General features: G+C 40.4%; 1 protein-coding gene across 4 annotated transcripts in view; it reads left to right on the top strand.

Annotated features, from left to right (window-relative positions):
• The window catches only part of LOC129830110 (neural cell adhesion molecule L1-like protein), a 133,559-nt gene that overhangs the window by 109,206 nt on the left and 12,264 nt on the right, over nucleotides 1-12,089 (top strand). Inside the window, exons 23-27 of one of the 4 annotated variants that reach the window (XM_055892352.1) lie at nucleotides 2,052-2,090; nucleotides 3,013-3,075; nucleotides 6,102-6,263; nucleotides 6,662-6,793; nucleotides 9,649-9,721. In XM_055892352.1, the coding sequence (XP_055748327.1) occupies nucleotides 2,052-2,090; nucleotides 3,013-3,075; nucleotides 6,102-6,263; nucleotides 6,662-6,793; nucleotides 9,649-9,721 (469 nt within the window). Of the gene's footprint in view, nucleotides 1-2,051; nucleotides 2,091-3,012; nucleotides 3,076-3,453; nucleotides 6,264-6,661; nucleotides 6,794-9,648; nucleotides 9,722-12,089 lie in introns of those variants that run through there. The other 3 variants (XM_055892354.1, XM_055892356.1, XM_055892355.1) reach the window with 3 other exon arrangements.

The raw sequence follows: 12,089 nt of genomic DNA, 5'->3' as shown, positions 1-12,089 counted from the left end.
CGTCTTGCTTCCGGACAGGCTAAACTATTCTACGGTATCACATTCACTTAAATAAGGTTAAATAAAAAAATACCTATACAATTTGATTTGATTCACCTGGTCAGTCTATGCCAAGTTGTAGCGAAATGCTTGTGCTTTTAGCTCCAACAGTGCAGTAATATCTAAGAAGTAATCTAACAATTCCCCAACAACTACCTAATACACACAAATCTAAAGGAGTGAATGAGAATATGTGAATGTAAGTATATGGATGAGCGATGGTCAAGTGGCATAGGCAAAGTGCAATAGATGGTATAAAATACAGTATATACTTGTGATATGAGTAGTGTAAGATATGTAAACATTATTAAAGTGGTATTATTGAGAGTGGCATTGTATAAAGTGACTAGTGATCAATTTATTAAAGTGGCTAGTGATTGGGTCTCATTGTAGGCAGCAGCCTTTCTGAGTTAGTGATTGCTGTTTAGCAGTCTGGTGGTCTTGAGAGAGAGCTGTTTTTCAGTCTCTCGGTCCCAGCTTTGATGGGACTGAGAGCATGGATTCCGATTGGTCAGACCAGCGTTGAATAGTACAAAGCACGGGCACTTCCTGTTTGAGTTTCGGGAGGACGGGAGGAGCAAGAGGGAGTTGTGGTCAGATTTGCCGAAAGGAGGGCGGGGGAGGTCCTTGTAAGCATCCGGAAGTTTGAATAGCAATGGTCGAGAGTCTTAGTAGCGCGAGTAGGACAGTCAATATGTTGGTAGAATTTCGGCAGCCTAGTCCTCAGATTTGCTTTGTTAAAATCCCCAGCTACAATAAACGCAGCCTCAAGATATGTGGTTTCCAGTTTGCATAAAGTTCAGTGAAGTTCTTTGTGGGCCCCGATGTCTCTCTGGAAAGAAATCCTTGCTCTAAGCTCATCAACTTTATTATCCAAAGATTGAACATTAGCGAGTAATATACTCGGAGCGGTGGGTAGTGTGTGCGCCTCCTAAGTCGAACCAGCATGCCGCCTCGAGTGCCTCTCCTCCGCCGGCGATGTTTTGGGTCGGCCTCTGGAATAAGTTCAATTGCTCTGGGGAGAGTGAACAAAGGATCGGCTCCAGGGAAGTCATATTCCTGGTCATAATGCTGGTAGTTCCGGTGAGTTACCGCCGCTCTAATATTCAATAGTTCTTCCCGGTTGTATGTAATGACACAAAACATTTCCTGAGCTAATAAAAGTTTTCTAAGAGCTAGTTGCAATGCTGCCATCTCCGTCGGCACCATCTGAAACAAATCTTAGCATGTGTATGTGATATTTAGAATCCAGGTGAAAGCTATGATCCCTTATCAATGTCACTTGTTAAATACACTTCAATCATAGTAAATAAAGGGGAGGAAACAGGTTACATAAGTATTTTTAAGGTTTGAGACAATTGAGACATGGATCGTTTATGTGTGCCATTCAGAGGGTGAATCGGCAAGACAAAAAATGTAAGTGCCTTTGAACGGGGTATGATAGTGGGGTCAAGTGCACCGGTTTGTGTCAAGAACTGCAACGCTTCTGTTTTTCCATGCTCAACAGTTTCCCGTGTGAATCAAAAATGGTCCACCACCCAAAGGACATCCAGCCAACTGTTGGAAGCATTGGAGTCAAAATCGTCCAGCCCCGAAGAATTGATGCTGTTCTGAGGGCACAAGGGGGTGCGACTCAATATTAGAAAGGTGTTCCAAATGTTTGGTATACTCAGTGTATAAGCTCTTCATAAAGCACATTTCATCATGTCAGTTGTTTTGAAAGGATCAATACCTGGCTTTAGTGTTGTGCTTTGTGTATCCCTTGCATATGTCTATGACTGATTAAAAATGTACCATTTGGCTGTCATCATCATTGATAGATGATGGTTGTAGTTTTTTTGTGTTGTGTGTATTGATGGATTATGGCTGTGTATGTATGTATGTGTGTGTGTGCGTGCGTGCATGCATCGGTGCGTACATGTGTATGGTATTTGGTGTTTGACTGAGCCTGGAGACTAGCTTTCCTCATGTTTGTGATGTGGTGCCTTATTTGAACTCTTCTCCCTCTGAAGATTTCTCCTCCATTCCAGCTGTGGCACCCACTGAGAGGAGTATGTATCCATAGGCTTCCTGGATAGAATTCCAAATACAGATAGCGGTAGTTGTGGTAGTAGTACCTTACCGGAAATCTACTTGTTAGAAATGTGTTGGAAATACATGAATTACACAATAACACGTTTTATTGTAACACATTGAATTGTAACATGTTGAATGTAAAAGGCATTCTTCCTTATCTTTGCTTTCACAATTACCATAAAAGCTATAGTTTGGAGTGGATTTTTTGATCCTTAATACATTTAAAATGTTTTGGAAATAGTTTATCAAGTCATTTCCCATGCCATTGGAACATGTTAGAATTGCAAACGGAATGTGTTAATTGTGTGTGATATTTCGATAGAATAGTAGTGTGATGATAATTGCCCTAACATTAGTAACAGTATACCAGTGGTGTCATGCCCATCGGAACTAAAGAGGCACATGCCCCCTTCCCAGTGGGCAAAACGGGTTGAAATGATGTCATTAGAATCTGTTTTACATTCATTTTGACATAATTTCAAACAACTTTGCTCGCTAGGCTAATTCTCGGATTTAGTCTTGTAGTAAAACAAGATATGGAATTAATGCAAAAATATAGAATTTGGCCATCAGTGGCCCTTCAAAAAAAATTGTTGAATGACGCCACTGTAGTATACAGTAGTGGTAGCAGCGTCATTTTTAACCATAAATAGGCATTTGTAATTGGTGGCGAGATGTCAATTTGTAGAGCCTGGACACATAATTGTTTCAGCATTCAATAACACTACATTGATACCTGGCACTGAGCCTACCATTAGTAGACCTCCGTTGTAGATGTCGTGTAAATGTTGACAAAGTACAATTTGAAATGGGTCATTCCATAAACAAGACAATTGTAGAAATATAGAAACTATTTCAATGGGTACATTGGAACTTGAGGTGTGTCTTTCATTTCAGGGCAGAACTGCTCTCTCATTCCTCCCAGCTCGATTCCTATGAATGCAACTCCTTCCTCCTTAGGTATACTACATATTCACACTTCTACTATGATGCTCCTTTGTTTTTTGCTATATTTCTATTATGATGAATTTTCCACTCTGTGTCTCTGACAACAATACAATTATCAGACATGAAGTAGTCGGATCTATTTAGATATTATTGCATGTGGGGTGTCATAAATGGCAGCTCAGAAGACTTGCCTAAGTTATATATCCCCCTGTACACCACATCCAATTTCACACAATCAAGTAGAGGATGCCTGCCTTGCTTTCTAACAGTCTCCTTGAAGGGTGCCTAGTGGCTGCAGTGTTCTTTACTTGGGGGATCCGATTTGGCTTCACTAATCCTCTCTTCCCTGCCTCTCTTTTCTTTCCCCTTCCTTTCTTCTGTCTTTATCAGTCCCAGCCCTGTTTAACATAAGCTCCTATGTGAGTGACACCTTTGTAAAAATCAGCTGGACTGGCGGGGACGAGCAACAGGACTCTCAGCTTTATGTCGCTTATGTGAATAACCGTAAGCTACTCTCTAACCCCCACAGCTTTTTAAAAAAGTAGCACATTGCTAGTGTATTACTCTTTCTTTAAATGGACGCATGTAGTTATATGTCATAAGTAGGGCTGTTACGGTGACCATATTACCGCCACACTGGCGGTCAAGAGTCATGATGGTAGTCAAATTCCATGTGACCATTTAGTAACGGTAATTAGGCTTCTCCAAGCTTTGATCCTGCTGATGGTCATTAGTAGCTTACTGAACTGGCAAACTACTCTATTGTCCCTCTAATCACTCTGACATCAATGCAAATGTAGTCAAAAATCTAATCAAACACTTCATGAGAGCCTAGGAGCTAATGTTGCTCAACTTTTCTATAGGCTATGTAATTGCGTGAGAAAACAGAGTGATGGCTTCTATTAAAAAGAGGATGATCCCATCAGCTTTCGATAGGCTAGACTTGCTATATTTATTTCTCCACCTTCGTAATATTAAGCAAATTGCTTCTCTCTAAAACAGGAGTAAAGCCTACCTGGCTGGCATGAAAATGAACCACGGGAAAAGCATCCTTCATTCGCTACTTAAGTGCATAGATGACATGTCTTTTTCCCCCGCTGCCCCTGTTCAATACAGGTGCATGATACTGGTCCATTCTAAATTATAACACATTTCACACATATATTATTTAGTATATGTAAAGACAAGATGAAATTAAGAATAGTGTGATGGGTAACAATATTAGCCTATCACTTGTGAATTATATATTATCAATGATGCCCAGCTTAAGAAAAACGTTTTCAAATCATAATCGCACACCTCATGTAGCCTAGCCCATATGCATATGTGTTATGATAAGGTTTGTATCACAACTAAAGTGGCCAAATAACTTCTTAAAATGAAGCACATGAATCCGCTTTACAATGGGTGTAGAGCCTAACTGGCATACATACGCAGCGCAAGTGTTTCAAGTTTGGGGAAGCTCATTTTCACCATAAAAATGCACCTTTATAATAAAAGCATTACATGCATAATTGCATTTGTTGTCCGTTTTGATAATGGTGTTTTGCACTTATAGCCTTCTGCGTGTGCACATTGCTGTGAAGAAATAGCTTATTAGTTTATCAACATTTTAAGCTAAACGTTCTCATCTGTTGCGTCGGGCTCATTGCTTAAAACAGGTTTTTTTTATGCTAGTGGTTGTATTAATTTGGGACCTTTCGCATCCCACAATTGTCCCAGATTATGTTTGGAAATTTTATTTCTTGCACAGAATAGGTCAACTTTTGTACTATGGGGATAGTAGATTGACATAGGCTAGTGCTTTTTCTGTTTGTTAGGCCTACTCATCTTGTTGGTTGATGAAAAGTAAATGTGGAAAGTTCTTCCAATATCTTCAATATGCGCCTCGGAATTGGATAAGGATGCACGCAGTTGCGTCCCCGATGTATCGGTCTTCACTTGTAGCCTGTGAGGAAGACCCAATCATGCTTCAGGGCAGGCAGTAGGGAGAAGGGATTTATAATTATTATATTCAGCCAAAGGGCATAACGGCTACTGGCCGCAAAATGCATTCATTTTTTTAGGGAAATTAGGGTGACACAAAGGGGATGCTGCTGGGAAATACGAGGCATTATCAAGTGCTTGTCAAATTGTGAATGAGAGACTGATGAAGTATGTGCGGCCTGTGCAAGAAACAAAGCAGAGCAACTTTTTTCAAATCATCATTAGAGTCACATCATACAGCCTTAGAATGTATTAAAAATCTAAACATATAGCCCAACATTTGTATCACAACTAAAGTTACATAAATAACTCTAAATTAAGCATATAGGGAGTACCTGTTTTTTGTTAACCGCTCAACACAGAATGCATGTGTGGAGAAAAGATCCTTTCTATTTTATTCAACTAGGTTCAATTGTATTCTTCATACTATAAAATAATGCTACGGAATTCTAAGCAAATCTTTTCTGTTAAATGAACTAGTGTAGCTCACAGCTATATGGCATAGCCAGATCAGGACCTAACATAAGGACCATGCAGTGTATGCTATTCTGTTCTTCTGAAATAGACTACATTTTCTTCATATCTTTAGACCAGTCTAAAATAAATACTGGATTTATTGTGATGGTGTAGGCTATATTGCATGGATTTATTTGACTTTTTAAAATGTAGATGTTCCAAAGATCTGCATCAGTAACTTGTAGGCTATGTGTGGAAGACAGGAGATGCTAAATGTGTTTATGTTAATTAATTAACGGTCAATTACAGTGAGACCGGTAGTTTTTTGCTTGACAATCAGCAGCTGACAAAATTTCATGACCGCCACAGCCCTAGTTATAAGGATATATAGGGCTTGACTGTACTGTATGCACAAACTGACTGCTATTGCTTTTTAGTAACTTACAATTCATTTATACTTTATTTCCATTATCTGAAATGTAAACAATGTATTTTTCAGTGTTGTTGTCGTAGAAGTAGTGTTTAGCATGGCGATAGTCCTTACCATGTGCTGCTAGCCTGACTAATAACACATGATGGTTGTGCGAATCCTGTAGGTGAAGGTAACTGGAGGATTTCAGAAGCAGTAAACACTTCTAAGAATTTCCATTTGATTGAAGGGCTGGAGCCTGGGACGGTGTACACTGTGCGTCTCTTGGCCAAGTCACGGCTCGATAATGCTAGTATTTATGAAGACGTTATACAGACCAGGGTCAAAGGTAAGAGAGAATAGTCCCATGGTGTGCAATTGGTAGCCATCAACTGTCCATTCCACTCACAACAACAGAATACCAGATTGACAAGCATTTGTCTACAATTATCGACAGCGTCTGTGGTGAGATGTGTTTTTATTTCCTGTGTCCTTCGTTTTATATTATTTTACAAGTGATTGACAAATGTCACCAGGGGAAAGTGAAACAATCAAACAATAGGGGATATCATTGTACTATGGGGGTCTATTGAGAAAAAAAGTTATTTTCATGACCTCAACGGACTTCCATATGGTTCACATGCCAAGCAGTTTTTGTGCTATCTGTTTTCTAATGTACTAGTTGTTATATGAGTTGTTTAGGGCATGGGGCAAACTAACCTCATTTGTCTGTTTGGGGTGGGTTAGGTTTGGCCAGTCTTCACTTGGGAGTTTCCACCCAGGGCTGGTTCATCGGGATGATGTGCGCTGTGGCTCTCCTCACCCTCACCGTGCTCATCGCATGCTTCGTGACCCGCAACAAGGGTGGCAAATACGCAGGTACGCCACCTCACCCAAACATGTCTTCCAGTGTCCAAGGTCAGTCTTGTCTTTGAACTTCGCTGGTTTTGGCATCTATTTAATTCGATAGAGGAAATAAATTGCTCGTCAACCGAACATTACCTTATTGTTTTCAATGGTGATTTTTGTATTTATTCACAAATTGAATGTCTGTTTATTTCCTGATTTAACTGAAATAAAATGGACCCCGAACCTGGCCAACAGCTTCAGCTGTGTTGTAGTGAGGTGCGTACTGGCGGCAGAGAAGTCAGGCGCAGGGGAGCGAAAACTGATTTACAACGGTGTCGTTTAATATCCATAAACCACCGTCAACAGAACAATACAATAAATGGGTTAAACAAAACCCGGTAATACCAGCATACTGTGCACAAGCACTACAAAAAAACAATTACGGACAAGGACATGGGGGGAGAACAGAGGGTTAAATACAAACCATGTAATTGATGGAATTGGACACAGGTGTGATGGAAGACAAAACAAAACCAATGGAAAATGAAAAGTGAATCAGCGATGGCAAGAAGGTCGGCGACTTCGACCGCAGAATCCCGCCCGAACAAGGAGAGAGACCAACTTCGGCAGAAGTCGTGACGTGTAGGAATGCTCTTTACATACCGTGCATGCCAATCAGTCCATGCATGTGGGAAATCAGACAAACCCCATTCAACCCTGTGTGTGAAACGTCGGCAAGATGCTAGAGGCCTACTTTCCTTCACAATTGTCCCTCCTCTCTGTGCTGTGGCCCTCGTGTCCCAGCCCGGCACCGCTGATTACTGGGGTTGTCAAAAAGACAGGTTGGAATCAGCCAGCTTTGTTCCCCTTCTCTGCCTTCACCGGGACCCAGCCCTGGCTCTTCTCTAGCCTTTGTGCACCCGTCTCGGCCTCACAAAGGTGCTGCCGTCTCACCCGCTCTCATTCGCTCTCACCATTTCCGCCTGCGGGAGCTGTTAACATGAACACTGAATATTTCATCACCCCTGTATTCCCTCCTTTACTTGTCCTGATGCTTTTCATGAAACCCCTCTCCTTTGTCTCTCTCAAAATCCCCTTTACTTTTTAATCATATTTACACATAGAGCTGTTGGAAATCGTTTGGAACAGACGCACAAAAGAGCACTCAGGATGGTTGAGGAGATATTTTTGGTCATTTGAGATGTTTGTTGTTCATATCCTTCTGTGGTTTCAGCTATGAGAAAATTACACATTTGTGTTAGATACGTGTTGTGAATTAAAGGAAACACTAACATAAAGTGCCATAATAGGGTGTCGGGCAACCACGAGCTGCCAGAACAACGTCAATGCGCCATGGAATAGATTCTACAAGTGTCTGGATCTCTATTGGAGGGATGCGACACCATTCTACCACAAGAAATTCCCATAATTTGGTGTTTTGTTGATTGTGGTGGAAAACGCTGTCTCCGGCACCGCTCCAGAATCTCCCAAATTGGGTTGAGATCTGGTGACTGAGACGGCCATGGCATATGGTTTACGTCGTTTTCACTACTCCCATCAGTATAGAAATTCTTCATCATATGTTGAAGGTGATCACTCAGAATGGCATTGTATTTATTGGGGTTTTTGTTTACCTTTTGTTTTCCCTCTTGAGTGGACCTGCAACCCACACTATAACAGCTCAAACAACTGAAGTGTTTCCTTTATCTTGGCCTACAGTAGAACCCTCTATGAATTGTTCTTCATATAACCATATATGAAGGGTTCTACCAATAACCTTTTCATCTCTAACATACAGTATATTTTTCTAAATTAATCCAATCTGTTAGTAGTTAGACTTATTTCACCTTTTACTGAGATGTCTGTTCCAGTTTAGATGATTTAGGTAGTCTCACTAATTAATCTTCCCTACCCTGTCAGTCATTCTGAATGTGGGTTGCAGGACTTGAATGCTTGATGTGGCTTGTAAAATCAGGAGATTCAGACTACTGCGATAGAGTATAACTAGGCCCTCAAAGAAAGGCCTTTAAAATTAAACTCTTTATGACAATACATTACATATATCAAAGGCTAATAAGGCTGGTTGAACTGTTCATAGAGGGTTCTAAGAAGAACCCTTCAAAGATGAAACGGTTCTCAATTTAACTCTTCATAGAGAGTTCTAGGAAGAACCTTTAGATGATAAAAGGGTGATTAGTAGAACCATTTATAGAAGATTCTAGGAAGAACCCTTCATACAGTAGAGGGTTCTAGGTAGAACCCTCTGAAAAGGGTTTACCTAGCACCAAAAATGGTTCTCCTATAGAGACAAGCTGAAGAACCCTATATGGTTCAACTAAGCACCTTTTTTTCTCAGAGTACCTTTTTAAAGGTTCATCCTGTCACTCGATATCTCAGGGATGGAATGCAATCAAACATGTACTCCTGAAAACCACACTGATTCTTCCTGGTACATGTCATTTGGTCAATCAAACTAATAATGTTTTGTACTGAAGGTAGAACCTGCTTTTTCTCAAAGCAGGGACAATGTTACTTTCTCACAACCGGGATCTGCCACAGTGTCGTTTTGAATTATGTCCGGTTACATTTTCTATTAACCTTCATGAATAAGACAATATAAATGCTTATAAATGTGTAAAAATGCTTATAAATGCTTTATACACTATAATAAATGTTCCTAATCTTTATGAATGGTAATGCTTATGAATGTTTATGATTATATAATGATGGACTATTTATAAATTATTTATAAATACATTTTCATGAAAATGTTATGAGGTGTTACGACAATCTCCTTCCCTTAAATGTAATTGAATTAAAACATTCTAAGAGCCTGTATAGAGCTTTCTGGTACTAGCCTAATAGAACATGTTTCAATCTTACAGTAAAGGAAAAGGAGGATCTCCACCCTGAAGTTGAGTCCCAGGGCATGAATGATGACACATTCTGTGATTACAGGTGAGCCATTTGCTATTGTTCTTGAGAATGGTGAGATTTAATATGGAAGTGCTTACATTGACAGCAATATGTATTTTCACTATAATATATTTATCATTGAGCTTTGTGGCAATGAGATTAGAAGAACTTCCATACTTTTCATGATTTTCTTACTGTACATCTCTCTTGTCCCGAAAGAACCTTATATGCATGCGCTTTTCTTGGATCAGCACAGAAATGAAAATTCCCAACAGTTTGCAGCTAAGTAAACAAAAAATGTAGGTAGTTGTCCTTAAATTGATATGGTACTGTAGAGTAGGATATTGTGTATAGTATATGTTTTGTCAATGTGTGTCTGGGTGGGTGCATGTGCACTTGCGTAAAATCACAAACACATTTGTTGTACGTTACTCCCTATGTAGTAGATGTGCTTTAAAATGTGATTTATTCTGAGACATGTAGGACAAAAGACTTCCTTTCAAAGCTGGAAAAAAAACTAAACGGGGGGTCAAAGGCGAGACATCTTTTGATGACCAAAGTCATCAAAAATCAGTGATGCACTTCCATCTCTCTCATGTCTGTGTGACCACGCAGTGCCCAGTTAACTCCTCTCTCATAGAGAGCAAGGCGCTGCAGCTGAGGTAGAGGAGGAAGTTGGATTCAGATCAGAGCCCAAAATGAACCCGGGACTCTAGCAGCAACTCTGCAGTAATTTTATCACAGTATGGCGATGTAACAGCATAGCTGTGTTCGAATACTCATACTAACCGCACTAACCGTACTATTTGTGACATGAATTGAGTAAATAGTATGCTTATTGGTCATAGTATGGATATAGTTAGTATGCCAAAAGTTCCTGGATGCCGTACTAAATTTGGCAAAATACGAAGTATACACACGCATAGGACACTATTTCCGTACTTTTAGGGCCCATAATGCAATTCTTCAGAAAATGGGCGTGGCTTCACAACGTTTTCAGATTTGACGAAAATGGCTGAAAATATGCAGCCAAAGTCCGATGAGCGAATACAAATTATTTTTTATTTTTTATATTTTTTTTATCCCCTTTTCTCCCCAATTTTCGTGGTATCCAATCGCTAGTAATTACTATCTTGTCTCATCGCTACAACTCTCGTACGGGCTCGGGAGAGACAAAGGTCGAAAGCCATGCGTCCTCCGAAGCACAACCCAACCAAGCCGCACTGCTTCTTTAACACAGCGCGCCTCCAACCCGGAAGCCAGCCGCACCAATGTGTCGGAGGAAACACCGTGCACCTGGCCCCCTTGGTTAGCGCGCACTGCGCCCGGCCCGCCACAGGAGTCGCTGGAGCACGATGACAAGGATATCCCTACCGACCAAACCCTCCCTAACCCGGACGACGCTAGGCCAATTGTGCGTCGCCCCACGGACCTCCCGGTCGCGGCCCTGAATACAAATTAATTTAACTAACTAATGACAAATGTTAAGAAAATGTTGAGCAATGTAATAAAGTAATGACTTTTCAAATAAGTTACACGTTATGTTGGCTGACAATTTGTTAGCTACACTATCCTTACGAGCCGCATAGCATTACAGCAGTATGTACCAGTATGTTAGTTAGTTACATAACGTTAGTTGGATACTAATACATCGAACTTGCCAGGCAGTATATTAACTATCTGTTATCTAACGTTTATTGACTTGATTATTCACATTCTTAGCTAAGTGGTATAGTTGTTGTGCGTTTCAATGGACATTGTTAATTCATTGTTAAATCATCAACGCTCTGGATAACATAAAAACAGCCTAACCAGCTCTGCTATGGTGAGTAAAATGGTCAGCGTGAGGTGTTCTCTCATTTGTGTCTGGAAGTAGCTAGCTATCATTAGCCAGTTAACTTAGGTGCTTGACTGCCGTTGAACGCTCGGATCAACCCTACTCCTCAGCCAGAGAGTCCAGGGTGCACTCTGAATGCTCTGAGAGCAAAACACTCAGAATTTACAGTCTGACAATGCTCTGGATTTACGAACGCCCAGAGCGCAGTCCGGCACTGCAGATTGAATTTACGGACACACACAAAATCGTAAAATGTTTAGCTAGTCATTTGTTATGCTAACAAGCTAGCAAGAGGTTGCATAGCAACAGCATCAACTTCCGGTAGACAGGTAAAGCTCTAGTATGCTCAACTAAAATAATACCGTTCGTTTACAGTATACTAAAATAAACTAATAGTATACAGTATATACTCATTAAGTATGTAGTATACAGTATGTTTAGTATGGGTATTCGAACACAGACCATGATGGGTCGCACCAGCTGCCGCACTCCACCAATAAACATAACACTTAGTGTTATATTGGCACTTGTTTGCCAGCTCTGATGTAGAAAAAAGAAAGAGAGATTGGTAGC

Source organism: Salvelinus fontinalis, chromosome 31, assembly GCF_029448725.1.
Source record: "Salvelinus fontinalis isolate EN_2023a chromosome 31, ASM2944872v1, whole genome shotgun sequence".
Taxonomy (NCBI): domain Eukaryota; kingdom Metazoa; phylum Chordata; class Actinopteri; order Salmoniformes; family Salmonidae; genus Salvelinus; species Salvelinus fontinalis.
The sequence above is the reverse complement of the archived record's forward strand: the minus strand, read 5'-3'. Positions and strand labels throughout refer to the sequence as shown.